Source organism: Accipiter gentilis, chromosome 8 (genome assembly GCF_929443795.1).
Source record: "Accipiter gentilis chromosome 8, bAccGen1.1, whole genome shotgun sequence".
NCBI lineage: Eukaryota > Metazoa > Chordata > Aves > Accipitriformes > Accipitridae > Astur > Astur gentilis.
The window spans coordinates 38,111,993-38,135,262 of NC_064887.1; the positions used below are offsets into that span (position 1 = coordinate 38,111,993).

Consider the following 23,270-nt stretch of genomic DNA (forward strand, 5'->3'; position numbering starts at 1 on the left):
ATAAAAGCAGAAAATGAAAAACATTATACATCTGTAAGCACAACCGTGTAGCTGGTAGCAGTATCGATACTGCTGGAGCACCTACAGATACGTGTTAGCAAAGGTTTTGAAATACTGTATGTGGGGAGAAAATCTTTCAATAGCTTACCTCTTCTGTCTCTTGTGTCATCTTTTGCTTTTAAAACAAGTCTTAAAAGACAAGCTTTAACTTCTGCTTTAAATTTCAGACCTATTTCTAATGTTCTATTAACATCTGTGTTCTGTACTTTTTATTTCTTCAAATTCTGGTATACTTGTGTGAGACCTTTATAAATCTTACAAAATTATATGCTAATCATTCTCAAACTTTCAAAATGTTGTTTAGCTAATAATATTTCAGAATCACTGGCGGAGTCTGCAGCAGCCTATACTAAAGCAACAGCAAGGAAATGTCTATTAGCGAAGGTAGAAGTGATTACTGGGGAGGAAGCTGAAAGTAATGTGTTACAGGTAAGAAATGGGTAAAGTAGAGGAGCTTTGAGTTTAAGGGGATTCATACGGATGTCCAGTGAATGCACACCACCTGATGCCCTACAGCTCAGCCATCCTTTGTATCTCTAATATATTTTCTTGTGTTAAAATGCAATCCTTACTTTGTTGTTTCTTAATTTCCTCTTTCTGAATAAATTTTAGTGTTTGGGCCATCCAGATGATCCTTAAGCATACTTTCCTGAATCCATCACACAAAAGCTCCTATCTCCAAAACAATTATTTGAAGGAAATTTAAATGAACTAAGTATTTTTAAGTTCTTTAATTATTGTACTACTGAAGATTTTTTTTTAAACTCCAAATAGATTATTATGCCAGCAGTCTGGTTTCTTGTGTAGCAGAAGCCATAAAACAGTACTCAGGAATTTGTCTTGAGGTACTTAACTGCATTAGTGACATTTTAGAAGGACATTTGGTCATGACTTAGACTCCTGATTCTAATCGTGATTTATTTAACGTTGTAGTTATTCATTAACTTAAATATACTTACTACAGTATGTTCTTAATTAAAAACATGCAGGATTTTCATGTAAAACTAAGTGGTATATATATTTTTTTTCTCCTCTCTATCCTCCAATTATAGTTTTTTCTTGATCTTTTAAGTTACTCAGCACTTGAACAGCATTATTTTTTAAGGATAGCTCTTTGTTCTTACAGACATGCTGGTCTATTCTGACACCAAACAGATGCATGGTGTCAGTAACTAATGCGTATCAGTTACACTTGTATTACCCTACAAAATAATAATCTGTAATGTTTGTCATCTTGGACTTCTTTTCGTCAGACATGAATGGCCTTTAAGTAATTGTTGTGGTACTTCTCTGTTTCTGTATAATTCAGAAACTCCTGGATGCTTCATGTAATTGAACAAGACACTGAAGAAATGAGAGTTGTGTTTCACTTCGGAAAACCACAACTTTTAGCAGTCGTATACTTAACAGAGGACTGATTTGCATGAATATGTTGTAACTTAAGACCTCTCGCCTAATTTATGTTCTTTTTTCCCAGTGAAATTTAATGCACTGGAATCCCGAATGGGACTTGTATGACAGAACTATGTTAATGTTGCAGAAATGAAGTCTACAGAGCTAGGTGTTCTATGGTGGAGGAAATGAGAGAAACGGAGGGAACAAAAATGGAAATATATTCTCCACCTAGTGCATGCATATATGTGGGGAACTTGAGGGGTGACAATTTGAAGTATGAAACCTCAGCAGTGACAGTGAAGATGGATTAGAGAGGGGGATACAAAGTAGAGATGTTTGGCAGAGCAAGAAAAAGGGAGCTTTTATGGGAAGCAGGAACAGTGCTACCATTAGAAAGTACAAAAGGTGTACTTTTTCAAACTGATGAACCAGGAATGCAGGAAAAATACCTTTTGTTTATTCATGACTTTGTGTGGCTTTGTGAATTGATAATGAGCTAACATGTTTGTTCATCCTTTCTTCCTTAATACAGGAAGAATTTTGCTTTGCTTTCATTGTGCTGGGTCTTCCCAGCAGCAAATACCACATTCCATGGTGCAAAGTGCACCTAAGACTTTTAAAAGAATTGACTGATTTAAGATGATAGATATCTCTTACCCAGTCTTTTATCACAATAAGTTTCCTCTGTGGAAGTTTGTACCTTATCTGAAAATAGTTATTTGTTGTTTGATCTCGAACACAGGTATTCTTTAAGAATATATAGCTTCTGTTAATAAACCTTATGACAGCATATTTGGAGGAATTCAGTGCAAAAGAGAGGATGACTACTTTGGTTTCCACAGCTATGAACAGTTTAAAATTCCAATACGAGATCTGAATATTTTTTTAACCAGCTGTAGGTAACTGAATATGAAAAATGTTATTACTTCAATCAACCACTATGCTATAGAGATATTTTCTGTTACAGATTCAGTGCAAGCTGTTTGTGTTTGATAAAAACTCTCAGTCTTGGGTGGAAAGAGGTCGAGGACTTCTGAGACTCAATGATATGGCCTCAACAGATGATGGAACATTACAGTCTCGGCTGGGTAAGAGGAACCAGGGGAAATGAGGTACTGGATGACAGTCAGTGCTATTTTCATAGGATGCTTCCATGACACACAGCAGCATCTGCTTTAGGTTATGTCTTAGCTAAAGCAACTCAGAAGCAGTTTAGACCTTTTCTCTTGCTTCAATTTATAACCATTTCCTCCAAAGAGAGTATTTTTTCATATCCTCCTATTGTAGCAAATGTTCCAGTTACTTTTTTCCCCCCCCGTAAAAGCAAACTGTATTTATTAGCAACTAGAATATTTGACTAGAAATTTATGGTGATGTTCTTCAGATCTGGGATCTTTGCTCTTTGGGACAGGGTGCTTGTGGCAGGGGAAGTCTGTTTGAATAGTGCACAGTTGTTCAGACTGGCAGGAATGTGCGTTAGCCTGAGATTATCAGCTTGGATCCAGCCACTGAACTTTGATGTATTAACACATAAGACTTTGCACTAAGTATCTTTAGATATGACTGATAATCTTTAATAGCCTACATTCTTCTGATAAAACTGGAATCTTGTCACAACTGTTAAAGGGCTTTCCCTTGATACTCTTCGTAAAGAGGCTTAAACATTCACATAATAAAAAGCCATCTTTGCTGTTTTGAGCTTCCTGTTGTGTCTTTTTCCACCTAACTAATCTTGTATGTTGGCTTTAGTGATGAGGACTCAGGGGAGTCTCAGGTTAATCTTAAATACCAAGCTCTGGGCCCAGATGCAGATCGATAAAGCCAGTGAGAAGAGTATCCGGATCACCGCCATGGATACAGAGGACCAGGGTGTTAAAGTTTTTCTTATATCAGTGAGTACTGGTTTTTGTTTGCATCTTAACCTTCCTACTAAAATTGCTTGCTTAAATTGTAGTTGAGGTAACATTCCCATTCTTCTTTGCACACTAACTCCTTACCACTACCCCCACACCAAAGACTAGGGGCTTGGCAGTCCTTGCTTGTCTGAAAAGCCTTACTAGTTGTGAAAAAATGCCATGGGCCACCGTAGGAAGCCAGATTGTCCAAAGCATTGACCATGGAGTCATGGGATCTGTTCCATGCCTACTGAGACTATAACTGTAGTGTAAGATTAATGCAAATCGTTTTTTGCTATCAAGGGAAATAAGCATTTCGTAGATTGCTGTGTAATAGCTTAACCAAAATGAGGTCTACCAGAACTTGTAGCACAGGAAAGCTGTCATTGTCTATCTACAGTGTGGGTGGACGCATAGGTGCTCACTGGAAGTGAAACACTAGATATCTGTCAAGAACATTGTGTTAGTAGTTAAGGATAACACATTTTAACTTTGATTTTCTTTTAATACAGAGTATTCCAAGCAGTAGCAGGACAGTGAAAGTGATTTCTGTGCTTGCTAAACAGGGAAACAGCAATCCCAGTTAGAATTACTAAAACACTTGGGAGATCACGATACAGTTAGCAAGAAAGAAAGGTCATTCCCTAATGTCTGCTAAGAGCACTTAGAGATTTTGAGAGGTCTGAACACATTCTTTTGACTTACACTGATTCTACACAAGGATTTGCTAAAGAATTAAGTATTCTTATGAATCAGAAATTAAGATAACAGCAACAAATAGTCAGCTTCCCCTGTGACATTAGATTTGTAGGACTGGGATCTGGAGTCCCAGAGTGGAACTTGATGATACCAAATAACCATTGATAAAGAAAGAGCAGTGAAATTAATGGATAACTTCTTCTCAGCATTCTTCTAGATTTGAAAAGTTTGAGTTAATCTGTCATCATGTTATTCACTACTGATTTTAGTATTGATGAAAAGTACCTTGTATGGAACAATTTATTCACTGCAGCTCATTGCAGGGGAATTTTGCAGATACAGAGGTTACAGATGGGGAGGATGGAAACAATTTTTAATGAAAATTGGGATCGTTACCTTAAAGTTAACTTGGTAACAGTAATAGTAGTTAATATGAGGACTTAATTGACATGGTGAAGACAGAGTTTCATAGTATTTGAAAGGAGTTACCTTTTAAATAATATCCATTAAATACTTCATTTGATAAGCCTAAAAATTGTTTCTTTTGAAGGCATGAAGTGGCCATTAACCTTTGAGTAAAAAACCATATATTCCTGGACAGCCACAAATGCTTCCCTCTGAAACAGCTGATCAGTATAAAAGAGTGTAAAAAAAAAACAAACAAAAAAACCCCTGGAATAATCACCTGCCTGACTGCATGTCCATTCAGTTTTCTCATTATATCTTATGCTGAAACTTTCAGTGCATCATGTAAACAATTAAGGGACTTGATTACGATTAACTAATGTGTGAAGTTGAGTGATTGACAAACCTGGAAAAATCTGTGCAAGACAAACTTTTTAATTAAGGATTTTTTTAGCATAAGCTTTTGGGAGGTGTCAGGAAAGCTGTGTGACTGCTGGTTGAAGAAAATTATACAAAATCAGCTAGTACTCATTATGTTAGCCAGAGGAAGTTGGTGCTGAGTGGAGAGGAATATACCCTCATCATCAGAGTTTAGTATATCTAGCATCTTGCTATGTATACCACAACCCGTTCTGACCTAGTTTGAAAAACCCTGTATGAGAAGACTGAAAAGTAGATTGTGAAATTTGGCATGACTGGTATGTATTATGTAAGCAGTGTTTTTATTCTGTTGTAATTCCTTGCATCTTTTTCTTGTTTCTGAATATTAAAAATATGTAGGCAAGCTCTAAAGATACAGGGCAGTTGTATGCTGCATTACACCATCGGATTTTGGCCTTGCGGAGTAGAGTGGAACAAGAGCAAGAAGTCAAGAATGTAGCACCTGAGCCAGAGGTAACGCAATCAAATGAGGAAGATAGTGATGATGATGTCATTGCACCTTCAGGATCAGTTGGAAGTGGTAAGCAAGAAAGACAACAGTTTTCTGTTTTCCATGTGTTTTTCTTTAAGGCAGACTGTCTTCTCTGTAATTGTATATTATACATGTACTTCTGGCCTGTTACTTCTCACACGTGTTTGTGGAATAAGACTCATTGCACAAATTGCCTTTTTGAATGCAACTGTTTCTTGTTGCTTCTCCAAACTGGTAAAAAGGCCCCTGTGCTGCTTCCATCTGAGTTACGTGTCACAGTTTAGCAGAGGTTATCTGTGCTTCAATTAGTTCTAGTTTTGTTTACAGGATTTTTAAGGGGGTGGTTGTGAGTTTCATTTTTGCCTTCAATGTGGCTAAGGCTTGCACATAAAACCTGAGATGACTGTCTTGGGCTACTTTCAGCCCACAGGATCCAGACTGACCCTTGAGTAGAATGCTATTTGGAAAGCAGAAAGTTTACAAAGGGGCATGGGAAGAGTGTGATTAATTTCATTGTACATGAGGAGACCATAATTTAAGAAAAGCACTAGTCTTCAGTTTGAGGAAGGCTTCCTTCTGTACTCCTGATTTGGGAGTCATCTGTGCTTTGCATTCCTATGGCTTAGAACATCCAACCTTTAACAGAGACCAGTCCTCTATCCTGATTCACTGCAGGGGAAAAAAAGAAGGGAATGAATATGAACATAAGCAGTAGGTAGATTGAAGAGGCTGGAAACTGAGCTTTTAGGCTCTGGGATGCTACTGGGATCCCTAAACCAGCTCAGTCAAGAACATAAAATTCTGCAGTGGACAGAACTTACTCTGGAGAAGGAAGATGTAAGGGAGGGGAAGGGGGAGCTCTACAGTGCTCATCTGTCATTGAAATCTTAAATCTGAGACTTCTGTAGGCTTCTCAAGTAGGGCTTCTTATTGTAAGGCAAAAACAAAAGATACTACTTATGACAAAGAACTACTTTGTTTGTTTCAGGTCCTAATGATGAAGGTGACGGGCAGAATGTTGGCAGCACATAGCAGATGTGAGCCGATCTGCTTGCAAGGCTGCTATGAACACCATCTTGCAGGCATCTCTGGATACCCCAGGCCAGCTATTATTTCAGGCAGTGTTGAAGGCTCCAGGACTTCAGAACTGTGCATCCCTGTTCTGTTTGTTTGGTTTTTTGGTCTGGATCAGTAGATTCCACACAAAAAAAGCAGACTTTGAAACTACCTGAATGTGGTTTGGGACGTGAAAGCTCATCATATTGATGAGCCAAAAAAAAAAAAAAAACCAAACATTTCCCCTCTTCCTTGTAATTGAAATGGCACATTACAGCTTGTCACAGCTTTTCATTGGGACCTTTTGACTGTTTCTTCAGTAGTTCATGTCTTGCAGGCCTCCGAGATAAAACTTTCCGACACAGTTCCAACTCGAATTCTGCTTTCATAACCCCTACTCCCCCTTATGAGTTTCGGCCACCTGCAGGGAAACCGTGTCCTCACCAGTTCCTACGCTCACTGACTGCCCTTTTGGGTTCATTCTATTTTTGGACTGCAGATGGGGCAGACCATGTTTTTACCTTCTAATCCCAGAGTAGGTTGTGGACACCATTGTTCCCTGTCTAGTGGATTTGTAAACAGAGAGAAGGAAAACGTGGTTCACGAGAAAAGCTTTTTTTAATGCGGTAATAAGAGACTTTAAAGTCCACAGGATGTTTTGCTAACTCCTTTTCTTTCTTCCCATTTCATTATTATTATTTGGGGATTTATATTGTGGTGATACTTTTTTATTTTAGTTTTTCAATAAGATGCTCTTGTGTGTTGAAAAAGTGAAACTATTGTTTTGTACTGTTCTTTTCTGTTACTATTTAAGGGAGAGCTAAGCCACTATATATAATAGATGTTGCATACAATTTTTCTTAGAAAATTATATGTTTCTGTGGCTACAGTAAAGTGTAGGAGGCATACAGGTTACACCTTCAGAAAAGTTGATGAGGAAACAGCTGTTAGCCCTTGGAAGAATAAAATAGGCTCATTTAATGAGCTCTGTCAGCCATTAAAGTAAATCTGTATAATAAAGCAGCTCTCATTTAATGGCTTGATTCAACAAGCCATTTAAGCACTTGCCTGACTTAACTACATGTGAATAATCTTACTGAAGTCAATGCAACTATTCATGCTTAAAGTTGAGTACATTTTTAAATATCGTGCTGAATTAACGGCCTTAAATAGAAAATTAACTTCTAACCCTTCCTGTCCCTGTTCTGTTTCCTGAAGTCTTGCAGCATGAAGAAAAAGGTAATATTGCCAGCTTTGAATAGTTTGGGCTGAAGGATATTGTATTCTGTTCCACCAAAATAAAAGCAAGAATGTGTTTTCCTGTGTGTAATTCTGAAGTACTCCTACTGTAACCATAACTCACTTTTTGCTTTGGATGTTTTCTAATCACTTGGGCCTTTTGTGACAGTTGAGTTTTATTTTGTTATTAAAACATACGGTATATTCTTGTCCAGCAAAGTTGGAATTTAGTAGTCACCAAGAACAGTGACCAGGTCACTTTCGCTATAAATTCCCCGAACTTTTCTATTTCATTTATAAATAGTTTACTGATAGATAATTTCTCATTTCCTTGCTCTTTCTCATGTAGGTTAAGGGAGATCTAAAATGCACCATTTAAAATTAAAGGGGAAGAAGCATTTAATGTAGCATGAATTGAAAATTAAAACCCAGGTTGTAGCACAAAAGCAACTTTGAAATCATTCACATAGCAAAACAGTCCTTATTGCCTCTATTTTCATGAAAGATGCTTTTCTTCACTGGGAGTCAAGAACATGTTTTTACCTGTTATCTGTTGTTAACCACTGTTGGAGACTTAAGTTTTTTGGGGCAGGGGGTGCTTTGCTTTTCCTGGTAGCCTGTTGAAGGAACATCTTGGATTACTTTTCTGGGGAGTGAAAAGGGCTAATGATTAGCTGTGCCACTGCATTTGTGATTTCTCTGGATGGTCTGCTCATGCCTTTTTGCATTTTGTTTTTTTTCTCCTTAACATTACGGGGTTTTTTAACCATGCACAAACCTATTGATGGACCCCTTCTCATGCAGCTCATTAACAGAAGCACAGCATGTTTCTTAATACCCACCCACACAATTGTTTCTGCAATCACAAGGTCTGGGGAACTATTGTATTTTCAAATGTGATCTGCATTTTGGATCTTGGATCTTTTTACATGAGAGAGATACTCAGATTTAAACTACTCTTTTCAAACAATGTTGCAGCGTAAAGCTGCTTGTTGTTGTCAGCATAAAGAAAATTAATAAGGTGTCTTGGTCAGCAGGGCCTACTTGTGGAGAAACAGGTTTTACTTCATGGTCCCAAACTCCATGGGGTCTATGCAGAGTCTCACTTTGAGGTGCGTTACCTAAAATGAAATTGATGGTGCATGAAGATTTGGAAAAATGGAATAAGCTTGCTTGCTTTGAGGTTTAGTGGTGGTATACAATCACCTACAGCATTCTAAAAAAAAAAAATAAAATTGGCAACTATTTACTGATACAAATTTTATTTCAGCTGGAATCTTTGCATATATCTTTATAGTGAAGAGGGAAATATTACTGTGAACCACTAACAGAATTGGCTATAGATTGAGTTCAGGCCCTGCCCAGCAAGATGTAGTTATGCCAAAGCAAAACTCTTATTTCACTCTCTGCTTTAAGCCTTAGTAACCTAGTGACAGGTAAAACCATATGATGCCCATGTGTTTTGAAAGATTTATGCAAGACCCATATAAAAATATATGTGGGAACTACATTAAAACTTTCATTAGAAAACAAGCAAACAAAACACCCCAAGCCCTGTGTTGTATTTCCTGTGCTGGGCAATGGCTGTTAGAAGGGAGGTTGACGACAACCAAGTTTGCTTTCCTACAACAATCTTCCCCTTTCACCACCCTCCTGCTGCATCTTTGCTCTTAGGTCTGTTGTTAACATATGTTACTGTATTTCTTGTTCTGGCTGCTGACTGATGTGGGCACAGCCTTTCAAATTTTCCTAGGGGGAAAAAAGATACTGAAGAGTGTAATAAAATTGAGCACATCTGATGGGGAAAATGTTGCAAGAATGGTGGTGTTACTAAAACCAGAAGTAAACCTCTTATCCATAAAATTAAAAATAAGATTACACCCACAGGAAATACAAACATTAAGGTAAGAAAATGTGTAGTTAAAATATCTTTCTGTAATCCAGTTCCCAGTGCATGATGCACTACTTCACAGAAGACAGGGCAGGGAAAGTTCTAAATAAACTAGTCCTCAGCAGTCCTCCACTGAAACCAGGCTGGGCAGATGTACAAACTGTTAGAAGCCTGCAGGAATAAGAAACCTCCAACTTTGTAGTGACTCTCTCCCTTGTTCCCAGTCACTGAGGTATCAATCAATTCCATTGCTTAGGTATTGCTGCCATTAAATGACTGTTCCTAATGCGTCCCATTCTGCAGTTTTACTGGCTTCTTGTTCTCCCAGTGAGTGTAGAAAATGGTTTATTTCTAGAAACGTTACATATTTTAAAGTTTACCATGTTTCCCCGTAATCTTCTCTAGTTTTAGGAATTCCAATTATGATAATTGCCATAATTTGTCATGCAAGATTTCATTAAACTGACTTTTCACTGTGTGCTTTTCTCCCCTTGTTCTTTGGTCTTTCTGTGCACTGACTTGCTTAAGCTGAACTCTCAAGTCCATTATGTGGGTAGCAGATAAATTCAGACAGAATGTATAAAGGTATTTTAACTTTCCAGGGTAATTCTTTTCCTCCTGTGAAGATTAGCACAGAGCAACAGAGGTGCTGAGAGAATTGCTAAGCTAAACTCCTAAAGTCAGTCTTAATTGCTATCTGCTAGGTTATGGTACAGGTATCTTGCAAAGAAATGCTCAAAGATAATTTCTGTAAATGAAAGTCTCTCATTTAAAGATAGTATTCAGAGTTCCCTTTTGACTACGTCTTTTCAAGGGCTTAAAGATATGAAAGCTGAATTTGTTATCAAGAACACTGGTAATTCTGTTGCTGGCGGTAGGCAGTGAATGCCTTTTCTAAGGATACTTGTGAATTAAATGAACCATTCCTGATTGCATTCTGGTGGCTTACCTTTGGCTTCTAATGAATCCTAGGAAAAGCCAAGTATTAAATGTTGTATTTTATGTCCTCCTGTGCAAGAGACCAGAAGGAATCAGTCAAGCCCCAGCTGCTGCTGGTAACAGTGATCTGAGCAGTTCATGCCAAGCCTCAGTCTCTACTAATTGTACACATGGGAAATGCTTTTTATATTGACCACTGGAAAGTAGCTCACTAATTGTAGTCCATTTTGCAGACAAGATAAGATTCCTGTTCTGGAGAGTTCAGAGCGTAAGTTCAGATGCAGATAGGAGGTCTATTGAATAAGGCCATACAAAAAGCTGCCGAAAGAGAGGAGGATGGGGAAATGTTTTGCATGTGACTTGCCGGTGGGTGGTTCTGTCCTCAAGTTTCAGAGGCAGAAGGAAACTAAATCATCTGCAGCTTGTAGTATGATGGCAACTCACTCCCCACATTTAACAGTTAAGGGAACTAATACTCTCTGTACAAGCTAACTGGTTTGTAGCCATAGTCTACAGTTAATTGTAAAATACTTGGAGTCAAGTTAGATGCTTTAAGAGTAATGTAACTTACCTAGATTGATTTACATGTGGCTTTCCCTGGAACTTGCCTGTTGGTAGTAAGGTAACTGTTACGTTTTACTGTAACAGTTCTCTAATGAGTACTAATTGCCTAGGCTGTGTTTTACACCATTCAGAAGCCTGAGGACAGGCTTCTGAAAATAAACCATAGCAGCAGTGTGCCAGTCCCTAAGGTTAACTGTGGTTTATAGGTGAGGCATGTTAAGAGCTGCACAAAAACAGGTGCTGTGTCTTGCAGCTATGTACAGGCACATGAGAAGTCAGGAGGAATCTTGGTTCCACCTCACTTGTCTGTGGAAGGAGTGGTATGAATCCCCTGCATGTAATACACACTCAGCAGAGCTTTTAACAGCTGCTTAAAGGTTAGAATGCTATTCATTACTTAACGGTGTAGAGTCTTATCCTATGCAAGACTACTGGCTTCCATATGTTTATATTGGGGAATGAGCATTTGCACCATATGCTACCATCCAGCCATGGCTTTTCTTGTCCTGCTGTCCAAACAGCCTGTTGTCAGATGTGCTTAGAAGGGACTTGGCAGGAGGAGTAAAACGGCCCTATAAACTGCTTTCTTTAATAAACTGCCAGTGCGTACTTGATCGGTGCATTTGTTTTTGTGTTTGTAAGAACAGCCACTTTAGGGGGCATCGAGGAATTAGAGTGGCCTTGCTGCAAAGGACACTCTGTTGCCAATATACCCCATACGAACTCATTCTAAAACCAGCACTTGAGACAGATTGGGAATGAAGATGTGTCTGCCCTGCCCAAGGTCTGTGCCACCACAGCAGCTCTCTGATATGCCAAAGCCAGGGGCCGAGTCACAGATTGCTTCAGTGCTGTGATCCCTGGCTGTCCCCCATTCTCTCCCTGCTGACAAGGCTGGGGAAGTTCAGACTTCGCTCCCACCTGGCATCCCTCAGTGCTGTCCTAGAAGTAGAGTTATAAGTGCTGGTAACAAACAGCTATTTAGTGGCATAATTTGGGGGTAGTAGCTAGCTGCTTTGAGCTCCTATCCCAGAAAAGAGGTGCTGTAGAGGACTCCATCATAACTGGGAAATGCACAAAGTATTTAAGGAGACTTTCACCTAAAGGTGAAAGTAGGGTGAGAGAAAGCTTCAGCTAAGCATCAATCCAGTTATGGCCTTCTTCCATTCAGCTGCTGGAGTTATTTCAATGGTGGGGAAAACAGAACTGGAAGAGCTTGGCTTGAAGGGATGTCATTGAGGCAGCATGGTAGTGAGTTGTTGAATGTTTTTATTAGCAAACTGAGAACACCTGGAAAAATAAATGTGTACAGCCTACACTACAGTGTGGCCTAGGCAGGTGTGTCAAAACATCCTTATTATTTCAGAAGGAAAAAACAGAGATACAAGTATACAGAGACAGCCAGCGCATTAGAGTCTTGAAAATTCATTTTAAAATATCGAACTACTATTTCATTATAATTGTAGCTACTACATCCACAAAACCAAACCAAAACGGCAAAACCCCACAAACCACCCCAACACAGCCAGCACTGAAAAAAGGCTAGGGGAAACGTATGTCGTTTAGGTTTAGACACAGAGCTGCAAGCTCTGAAGGCCCCTTAAGAGCCACGGCCTGCGAGCTGAAAACGTGAAACGCCATTACTTTTCTGACGGATTTCCGAGGGCCCGCCAGCCGGCGGCGGGACAGCTGACCTGCCCGTGCGAGCCACGGCGAGCGCCGGGACGAGGTCCGTGGCCGGGGGACAGCGCCGTGCTGCGGGAACACCGGTGTCGGGGCGGCAGCACCCCAAGCTCCCTCAGCCTTCCCCGCCGTGAGAGACGCCGCCTCCCGCCCGCCCCTCAGGGCGGCGCGGCGCCGACATGGCGGCCGGGGCGGGGCCGCGCCGTTCTCTCGCGAGAGCTCGCCGTTGCTCCCGTGCCCGTGCCCTTGCGGCGCCATGGCGGGCTACTGGGATGGCCCCGAGGGTGAGGAGTGCGCGCGCCGCACCTGGCTCACCACACGCGTCGGCGTCGCCGCGGGTGAGAGGATCGGGGCGACCGCGGCTGAGGGGACCGGGGGGCGGCGGCGGCGGCGGCGGCGGCGAAGCGGGGCCCGGTCGGTTACGAGGCGGTACCGGCGGGAGCCCCGTCACCGCCGGCCGCTCCGTCACCGCCGGCCGCTCCGTCACCGCCGGCCGCGGCTCTGCTGACTGACGCCGTCGTGTGTTGCAGGCTTGGTCGGGACGGCCTACCGTATTATACTACAGCAGCCCAACTCGGCCCTGGCCGCCTTGCAGATGGCAGTCGCGGACAGCGTCACCATGGGTAAGGGCCCGGGGCCGCCGTCCCCTCCCGGCCGGCGGTGGCCGCCCCCCGGGGCGGGCGCTTCCCCATCGGTCGGTCGGTCGGTGTACCGGGCCGCCCTGCCCGCCGAGGCCACCTCTGCCTTTGACTTTGTGCTCGGTTTTGGGTGGTGTTCCTCCTCCGCACGCCTCGGAGGCAGATGGTTGTTTTAAGGCTGGAAGCCGAGAGCCGCAGTGGTACAATGGCTTGAAAGACGTGCGGAGCTTCACAGTTGGCGTTTCCTTTTGCTGTGTTTCCTCTAACACGCTACCTACATGTCAAATCGTAATAGAATAGGACAGAAGTTACTCACACGTGGGTAGTATTTTCTGCTGGGTAAGGTAACACCAGTAATATGGGCGATGGGGGACGAAAGAACTTCTGGGTTAATGCTAGAGATGGAAGAACAACCATGTCAGCTCAGGCTGAAGATGCGTCTGCAGCAGTCTCTGCCTCCCATGTTCTTTATGTAAAGACGTGTTCTTTATTTGAAGTTTAGGTGATGCATTTTTTGCAATCTAGAGTAAAAGGTACTTAGTATTTGCAAACCAGCTTGTTTAGGGCCAAAAGTACAGTGGAAGCAAACTCATTTTTTACTTCATATGTTTAGGCATTGCACTTAATAAATCACACTTGAAGAGCAAACACAATGGTTTTGATGGCAAGAGGAAAATAAATGGGGGGGGGGGGGGGGTCCATCATGCTGTGTAGCCAGGAAGAAACCATGTAGTTGTCTTGAATTTGCAAGAGAAAATGGACACTGAAGAAATAAGCAGGCAACGGAGGGGGCTATTCCAGATGCAGGTGCAGATCCACAAGGCTGAAGCTCCCCCAGCCCCTTGGCAAGTGCACAGTTTTCTTCTCACCAAACTCATCTTGTTTTTCAGTCTAATTTCATGGCTTATGTCACCTCTCTCTCTCCCTGTGCACTAGTGCTCTGAACTGGAAGCTGGTTCGTTTCACGAGCAGTTCAGATCTGCATTTTTGAGTTGTTCAACTCTAAAACAGGACCTGGAATCTCCTGTAATGAGTTGAGCCATAGAAGGTCATTGTGATGGACTGGCTAATCTAACCAGTTATGACTTCAATAAATCCCATAATCCTAAACCAGCATATTGAATCCTCTTACCAATTCTTGAACCTGAGGAAGAGCTTATCCTGTCCACTGTTAAGGGGCCAGACCTCATGGTCTGAAGCAATGTGTTTTGCCTCCAGACTCCTGTAGTCCAAAGCAGAGGAAGCAGGGAAGCTGAAATACAGTCCTTGGTCTGTGGGTTTTGTTTCCTCGGTGCTCTTTTCAGTTGATTTTAGGATCAGCATAATTGCATTTTCTGCTGAAAAACTGCAGAGGTTTGTAACATGAGCTTGTGGTTTACTAGTTTACCATAGAGATTGAAAATTTTTATCCTGGACATTTTTGTTGTTCCCAAGAAAGATGAATTGAAATCTGCAGATGCTGCCTGGTAGCCAGTTTCACGTTTCGTGATCAAGAACCTGTATTACAAACAAAAAAAGCTTCTTTGTGTATTTGCTTGACACAGTTATTTGCCAAAGTTTGCCGTTATATCGATGTAGGGTCTGATGGGATGAGGTATGTAATTCAGTGGACAAGGCAATGCTAGTTTGCAGTTTCTTAGTTCAAAATTCTTAATTAAATTTCAAAATCAGTTTACAAAAAGAATAATTCAAAAACTCAATCCATTTTTCTACTATCCAAAAATCATTGCAAGCCCCAGGCAGGCAGAGGAGTAAAGTCCCAGGACAAACCAACCTTAAGGAGAGTAGACCCGTCTGAGTTTCTCTACCAGATTCCCTGTGAGGCTGGATTCACGGGGATTTGTGAGCTGAGTTTCAGCACAGAGCTGAAAGAGAGCTCTGCTCTCTCCTACACCCTGGGGGAACGTGCTACAGAGAAACCTGCTTCTCTCTTCTCTTACAATCTGGCTGTTCAGGGGCTGCCCCGTTGTGTCATCTGGAAGGGCTCTTATTAAGTCTAAGCTAATAACCAAGCTGGATGTGGTGGTGTTTGTCCGTAGCCATTTGAATGCACCTGCTTTGTATGCTGGCAGACAGCAGGGTTCCTGGGGATCCAGCTAACGGCTGAGCTGGACCTGCTTGCTCAAGACCTGCGTGGCACACAGGTGGCTGCATGGCTGGACCGGAGGAGGTAGCAGAAGGAACACGCTGGGATTTGTATAATGCTGAGTCTCACCATAGTGGCTAGGATATGATGCCCCTGGGTAATCGAAATCAGATCTTGCTTCATTTTCCTCTTTTTTTCCCAGAGGAGCTGTTGTACAGTACTGTGTGTCTCAAAAATGTGCTTTGTATGTAATTCTCAGTTCCTTGAAGAGTTTTGGTTTGGTTTTTCACCTCTTGTTTACAGCTACACTAGGAGCTGTGTTTGGCGTAACTACCTGCCTCAGTGCCCAAATCCGAGAGGAACCAGAGGATCCCTTGAACTATTTCATAGGAGGCTGTGCAACAGGAGCTGTCTTAGGTGCAAGAGGTAAATGTAGATAATGCCTGTAACAAAGTGAGCCCTCTCTCTTTCTGTTAGGGAAAAATGTAAAATAATCTTGATGTCAGGCTTATTTAGTAAATATTCATCTCAGCATCTGAATTCCATTTCATGCCAGTTTTGTTGATGCTCCATTGTATAGGTCTGCTAAAATAAATACTGCTACAGAAGGACACCAGAGATAACATCAAGCTGATTTACAGAATGAAAAGAAAGTTGACCCGGTACTGCCAATTATAAATACCAGTCATAACTTGAAATTGCAAGATATGAAAAACTAATTGTGGAAATCCATATTTTCTTGGCAACAAATGTGATTTATTTTACACACAAAATATAGTCTTAACATCTGCCTTGTGAATTCTTCATGCACTTTAAGGGACAAGCTGTATCTTGCTGCTGTTCCTCCTATGGCATCTTGTCAGGGTAGATTAACTCCTGCAGGTATTTATGCAGCTCTGTTTTCTGTAGGCTTTCAGACTCAGTGTTAAAGATATGAAGGATTTATTGAAGTTGTAATTGTGGTGAAATAGAATTTATCTTCAGTTTTCCTAGTTGCTGAGCTGATGAGAATTTGAAGCAGTGGTTGTTACTTTTGTCACTGAAATAAGCAATTTAAGATTGCCTATGTAAGGAGATGGGGTAGTGGATTATAGAAATTGGTATTTCAAATTGCAAGCTAAAAGGATGAGAACACTTAATTTAAAAATTAGTCACTTTTCTGATTTCTCTTGGCAAACAATGTCACTGATGGTCAAGGGACTGTGAGTAGCTCATGGAAAAATTGCAGAGTTTGTTGAGATCTACTGTATAGTACTTGTGCCCTAATAGATCATTTACGGTTTGATGTGTTTTTTCCAGTTCACAGTTACATGACCGGTACCACGGCATGTTTGGGGTTTGGAATTACCGCTGCTCTAATGAAGATAGGTAACAAGGAGGGCTGGAGGCTGACGGGACCTCCCAAGCTGTAAATGTAGCCTTTCCCCCCTGCGAACTGTCTTTTGAATGCTGTATGTAATAAGAAGCTGTGTAATAAAGATACTGTCAAATCAGCAGTTGTCACAAAATTTTGATGTCGTCCAGCTGTTGACAGTGTTTGGGCTGAGATGCAAAAAAGGTGGAGCTGTTGGAGAGGAAGCTTCATCTGCTGCTCCTGCTGAGATTTCTAGGCACTATGCTTCTATGTCTGTATTGTGCATGCAAGCTTGAGAGGTACAATTACCATTTTCAGTTTGGTCTTTTGGGAGTTGTTATTGTAGTTTTGAGTGGGTCCTGCAGGATTTTTTGGCAAGGGTTGGGATTGCACCGCACTGAGACAAGTAAGATCGGTAAGGGTTTGGAGTCAAAACATCTGAAGAGGCACTTGGCTCTAGGTTGATGATGAGGAAGTTGGGGTGGGGAAGGTAGGTATAGATTGCCCATTACAAGGTGTTCAGGAGCCAGGGGACTTTATCCAATAAGCATTTAAGGAAGCCTAGAGCCCACAACTTCAGGATTAGAATGGGGGAATAGCTGAGGTTGAAGGGACCCCTGGAGATCTTCCTGCTCAAAATTGGAGCAGGTTGCTCAGGGCTGTGTCTGGTTGAATTTTCTGTGTGCAAACAGGCACATCCAGCAAAGCCACCAAAAAGGTGTAGAGGGTTGAGGCACAGGATGCACAAAGAGTGGTGAGAACTGCATCATTCAGTCTGGAGAAAAGAAGGTTGAGGGCTGATCTAATACCATTTTTTCACAACTTAATAGTTACAGAAAAGGCAGGCTCAGGTGCACAGTAAAGGATGTGAAATAACAAGCACAAGTTGCAGAAAGGGAATTTCTAAGTAGATGGAAGGAAAAAAATTCTCACAGTTGGGATAGATAAGTGCTGAAAAATGGACTTGGAGAGGCTGTAAAATCATCTTCGGGAGGACACAATTCAACCAGGCACATGGGAATATGAGGGTACAGGGACAGGATATTTGGGGATGGGGATGGGAGTTAATAGAGACAGGGAAAATTGGCACTAGGGGAAGCAGGGATGTGGGGTAGGGGAACACAGGGAGTTGTGAGGGGAGGGAACAGGAAAGAGGGGAATAGCAGACAAGGAGATTGGGGGACTCAAGGACAGCAGAGGGGACAGAGTGACACAGGGGGGACACGTGGTCACAGCCATGGCAGGCTGTGCTGCTCCGTCGTATGCGCTCTCTGTGGGCATGTGGGGGTCCTGGGGGGTACAGCATGGTCCTGGGGGTGCTTAGGGCTGGGCCAAGGTGGGCCAAGGTGGACCAAGGGGCTGGTGTCCCCATGTGCTCCCTGGCACCAGGGCTGGGGGAGCCCCAGCTCTTCAGTGTGGGGGTCAGTGGGGCTGGGCTCCAGTTCAGGAGCACAGCGGGTGGTGGTGGAGGTGTCACCACCCGTGGTGCTGGGGGAGCAGGGGGGGTGTTTCTCCCCCACCCAAGGACTTTTGAGGGGGCGCTGCTTCACCCTGGGCTCTGGTGGTAAGCAAGGTTTAGGAGGGCGCTGATGGGCCAGAGCCCCCTAACAGGGCCTGCCCAGGGTAAAACCTGGGTTTACAGCCCTGCCTGCACCTTCCTGCTGCCTGAGAGGGGGAAAAAACTCCCGGCAGCTTCCACCCACCCCGCTGCCTGTCCTCAGGGGACTCGAGTGTCCCTGCTGCCCTGTCCTGGGACTCTGGCACCTGGGACCTCCCTCTGCCTGCGCCTCTCCCAGCTCTGGGCCGAGGCCACGTGCCCCGTCTGGGCTATAATTACCCGGGCACATTCCTCTGGGGTCACAGGAGCTTCCCGGAGCGGCGGCAGGCGGTAAGGGGGGACGAGTGCATGGCACGGCACAGCACACGGCAATGCAGGACACGGCATACAGCAAGCACAACGCTGGGCTGCAAAGCGCGCGGCTTGAGCGAGGACACGCAACACCGTGCAAACACACCAAGCGACACGTGAGGTGCCACTCGTGACGGGGTGGGGGGGGGCAACAGCGTGCAGCGCGCTGCGGTGTGACGCAGCATGCCACACGAGGATCAGCACACCCTGGCAGTAAGCGGTGCAAGAGGGAGCACGACGTGCAACGTCAGGACACAACTCGCAGTGCAATGCATTGCGACATGCAATAGGCAGCGCGACATGGGGCAGGCAGCGCGCAGCAGACACTGCCACGCACCAAAAGGGTGGCACAGGTGGCTTTGCTGGGGAGCTGTGCCAGGTGCCAAGTGGCTCTGCCGCTGTCGGAGCACCAGTAGTTTCGACTATGGGGCAATGGTTAGGGAAGGGCTTGGTGGCTTCTGCTATAGGACAGAGGGTTTGATCATTGATAGTGGGCTCAGCCGTGGGACAGCAGCGTTGGCTGTGGGTCAGTGGCTTCACCCTGAGGGTTCAGCAGTGAGGCAGATGGGGGACTTTGGTGATGGATCCAGTGGCTTTCACTATGGGCAGTGCCAGCAGCAGGGCCCCATGTCCCCAGCCAGGACTCCTGCCATGGGCCAGAGGCTCTGGCTGTGGGGACGGCACCCTGACCCCCCCCACTCTGTGTTCTACAGGCAAGATGTGGGTTGCAGAGGGGCCAGCCCCAGCCCAGTGGAGCCTGCGGGACGGGGCCCACGCCAGACACTTCCTGGCCACGGCCGACCACCTCCGCACCGCGGGACTGCTGGTGGATGTGGCCGTGGGCCCGGAGGGCGACATGGCCCACGCCGTGGTCCTGGCCTCCATCAGCTCCTTCTTCCTTCGCTTCCTGGAGAGCAGGACCAGAGAGCTGCGCCAGGGCCCCCCGCCCAGCCTCCCCCTGCCACCTGGGGCCACGCTGTGGGGTTGGCGGGCCGTGCTTGCCTTCGCCTATGGGGGAACTGTGCCCCACGGCCGGGAGAAGGAGGTGGAGGAGGCTGCCCGGGTCCTCGGGGCCCCCCGGGTGGTGGCTGCCTGTGCCCCGCGGCTGGAGAGTGACCCCCAGGAAGGGGGTCCTGAGCCCCTGGAGGAGCAGTGGGAGACACTAAGAGCCATGGAGCAGCTCCATGCCAGCGGCCTGGGCTGTGACCTCCAGCTCTGGGCAGGGGACGAGGTCATCCCAGGTGAGCCGGGGGGGGGGGGGAGTAGGGGGGTGGGGTGTCCCCCAGGAGGGGCTGAGGAGGGGGACAGGGGACAGCCGGGTCCCCTGCCAGGCATGCTGGGGGCTGAGGCTCCAGGTGCGGATGAGGAGCTAGAGGTGCCCACAGGGCTGGTCTCGGGAGAGCTGGGGCTTTGGTGGGAGGGGGCCAGGACACCCAAGTTCCCAGGGGGCTGCCCGGTACAAAGGGTCCCCTGCTGCCTCCCACCATTCTTCCTCCTTCCCTCCAGTTCAGCGCCTGGCCCTGAGCTGCTCCTGTGACTTCTTCCGGGCCCTCTTCACTTCCCCCATGAGGGAGGCCACCCACGACCCCGCTACCCCGCTGGCCACAGGGCTGTCCCCAGCCGAGCTTCGCCTCCTCCTCTCCTTCGCCTACACGGGGGCGGTGGCAGGGCCATGGCCTGCGGTCCTGGAGGCAGCCGAGACCTCCCTGCGCTACCAGGCCTGGGGGCTCCTCACCCTCTGCCTGGATGTTTTCACTCGTGGCCTGACCCCAGAAACTGGCCTGGATGTGCTGGCCTTTGCTGTGGCTTACGGGCTGGCCCAGGTGGGCCGCGTAGCAGAGGACTACATCTTGGCCACCTTCCCCAGTGTGGTGGCCACACCGGCCTTCCTGGATCTTCCTGCACACCTCCTAATCCGCCTCCTCCGCTCGGACGGTCTCAATGTCCTCCATGAACTGGAGGCCTTGGAAGCAGCATCACGGTGGCTTATGGCCAATGGAAATGGCCAAGAGGATCTAGCCAAGGAAGTCCTGTCATCTGTTCGCTTTGCCCTCATGTCCGGCCGGGAGCTGAAGAAGGTCCCATCGGTGGCTGCAGGGGTAGCTGACCCAAAGGTCCTCCGTGAGCTCATGGTAGCAAGTTTGGCCCCCATGGCCCAGCTGCCATGCCGGGTGCGTTCCTTGCAAGAGGTACTCGTGGTTTGTGGTGGAGACAAACTGACGGCCAACCTGGCTGCCCGGAAGCCCAGCCGACACCTCTGGTTTGCTCACCGCTACCTCAGCGGAGTGGGTCTGGTGAAGCGGGTGGAGTGGCGGGCACTGGGACACTTTCCTGATGGCCCACGCTTCCGCCATGCTGTAGCTGTTGTGGGCAACATCCTCTACGTCTTGGGCGGAAAATGCTACTACGGGGTCCGTGACACCCTGGCCAGTGTCTACAGGTGAGAGCTACAGAGGACCTAGAGGTTGCGTGTAGCACCAGGACATTGTGGGATCAGAGGAGGTGTTGGTGGAGCTAGAGCTGCCCTGTGGACCCAAGGCATTGCAGCATTGCAGTTGGTCAAGTGGCACCAAGGCATTCTGGGACTGATTGAGTGTAGGACTAGGAGGTACCTTCCCACTCTGGCTTTTTGGGGGTAGGGCAGGGAGGCTCCTACCTGGAGATGCCTTAGGGCATTATGGGTTTGGTATTTCCCAGAAGGAGGGGATATTCCCATGCAAGGAGACCGTGTGGCTCCAAGGCTTTATGGGATTGGCTGGCTGTAGGTGGGTTGTTGCCCTTAGCAGTGCCCACATCACTTCATGGCATTGTAGGTAACAGGTAGCCTCTTGCCTCTTTACCTCTCAAACCCAGGTATCAGCCTATGGACGATTCCTGGGAGCGCCTGGCCAGCATGACCTGTGGGCGAAGCTACTTTGCTGCTGTGGCACTAGGGGATTTCATCTATGCCCTGGGGGGCAGCTCGGGGGAGATCTACTGCACAGACACTGTGGAGTGCTATGACCTGGCCAATGACACCTGGAGGTGAGACTGCTCCACATAGACTCCTGCTTTCCCCTGCCCTAGGAGGCCCTTGTGTTGGCCAGTGGTGCCCATTGAGTGGTCCTTGGGTCACTGATCCTCCAATGGAGAATGGGCCTACAGTGGCCTTTGGGAGAGGTCTACTAGGTGTTGAGCAACCATGTCCCTTGGGGGTCACTGGGTGTTGGCCAGTGTTGCCTACTGGGTGGTGAATGAGTTTTTGGCTAAATAGTATTCACTGAGGGTCTGTTGGCCACCTGCCAATGAGACAAATCATTTAAACATTTTCCAGCTGTGTTCATTGGGTGCGCTGTTGGGTGTTGGCCAATACTGTCCATTGAGGGACTCCACTGTGGGTTGACCAATGATGTCTTTTGGGGTCTACAAAGTGTTGAACAGTGATGCCCCTTGGGCATCCATTATGTGTTAGCTGATGCTGCCCACTGAGGCTCATTGGGTGTTGGCCAGCGTTGCCTGCTGAGCAGTCGATGGAGCCATGGCTCGCTGGGGAACTCCTGGGCAGGCAGTCACCATAAGGTAGCCCTGCTTAACCTGCCCTTCACCCCCTCCCTCTCTCCTTGCCCAGGAAGTGCCAGCCCCTGCCAATGGCTCTGTGTGGGCACGCAGCATGTGCCCTGGACGGTACCCTCTACGTGTCAGGGGGGTGTGACGAGGCGTGCCAGTGTCAGGCGTCCTTGCTGCGCTACAGCCCAGGTGAACCTGCCAAGCTCCTAGCCCCCATGAATGGCCAGCGAGCTGGCCACATCATGGAGGAGGCGGGTGGGCAGCTCTATGTGGCCGGGGGACTGTGCCAGCGGGACGGGCAGACTGGCTACAGGGACCAGCTGGCCTTTGAGGTCTACAGCCCCAAGCTGGACATCTGGGTCCTCCTCAGCCCCCTGCCCCATGCCCATGTAGCTGGGGGCGCAGCTGTGCTCGGGGGGGAACTGCTCATACTGGGAGGGTACAGTCATGAGACCTACAAGGACACCCACTTGATCCATGCCTACCAGCCAGGCACCCGGCGCTGGATCACCCGGGGCACCTTGCCCCATGCCTATACTGACCTCCAAGCCTGTGTCCTCACTGTACCGCCTGCCTTGCGTGGCCCCAGCTGCGTTGAGGACCCCTCGAGATCACCTGAAACCCCCAATAATACCTAGGGGGGCTTAAAAGCTCTGCACCCCATACTGGGATCCCCAGGTAGCATCCATGGGCACCTCTATGGGACAAAATTGCTCCCAGATCCCTCTCCCAGAATGGGTTCCTCCTGTGGTTTCTGGTAACCCCTCACCCCCAGGGTACGTGCCGTAGACTGTAGGGACCCCACGAGACACAAAGACTCGCCACACAGCAATCCCGTGCCTCCAGGAATACTCACTCCCCTGCCCTGAGCCCTCCACTGGGAGCTGGGCATCCCCCCAATTTCCTCCCACACTTGGGTTGAATAAAAGTGGCTCCTGAACTGCCCATTTGGGTCTTGTTGTTTCTGCTGGGGAACCCAGACATCCAGATGCTTCTTG

General features: G+C 46.3%; 3 protein-coding genes across 4 annotated transcripts in view; all 3 read left to right on the plus strand.

Moving 5' to 3' along the window:
- RANBP3 (RAN binding protein 3) overlaps nucleotides 1-10,039 on the plus strand; it is a 57,529-nt gene extending 47,490 nt beyond the window's left edge. For both annotated transcript variants that reach the window (XM_049807570.1, XM_049807571.1), the window contains 5 exons: nucleotides 365-489; nucleotides 2,423-2,543; nucleotides 3,205-3,347; nucleotides 5,235-5,415; nucleotides 6,356-10,039. In XM_049807570.1, coding sequence (XP_049663527.1) covers nucleotides 365-489; nucleotides 2,423-2,543; nucleotides 3,205-3,347; nucleotides 5,235-5,415; nucleotides 6,356-6,399 — 614 coding nt within the window. In that variant the 3' untranslated portion in view covers nucleotides 6,400-10,039. The remainder of the gene's footprint in view (nucleotides 1-364; nucleotides 490-2,422; nucleotides 2,544-3,204; nucleotides 3,348-5,234; nucleotides 5,416-6,355) is intronic.
- Nucleotides 10,040-12,941: 2,902 nt separating this feature from the next.
- NDUFA11 (NADH:ubiquinone oxidoreductase subunit A11) lies at nucleotides 12,942-16,956 on the plus strand. The gene is made up of 4 exons (XM_049808858.1): nucleotides 12,942-13,077; nucleotides 13,270-13,362; nucleotides 15,767-15,889; nucleotides 16,763-16,956. The coding sequence occupies exons 1-4, from the start codon at nucleotides 12,996-12,998 to the stop codon at nucleotides 16,873-16,875; spliced, it is 411 nt and encodes a 136-aa protein (XP_049664815.1). The 5' UTR covers nucleotides 12,942-12,995; the 3' UTR covers nucleotides 16,876-16,956.
- A 2,343-nt stretch (nucleotides 16,957-19,299) lies between these two features.
- On the plus strand, nucleotides 19,300-23,127 carry KLHL33 (kelch like family member 33). Its single transcript, XM_049808168.1, is given in 5 exon segments — nucleotides 19,300-19,431; nucleotides 19,433-19,967; nucleotides 20,233-21,166; nucleotides 21,580-21,750; nucleotides 22,334-23,127. Coding segments are annotated over 5 exon segments (2,295 nt in total). The 5' UTR covers nucleotides 19,300-19,353; the 3' UTR covers nucleotides 22,911-23,127.
- The last annotated feature ends 143 nt before the right edge of the window (nucleotides 23,128-23,270 follow it).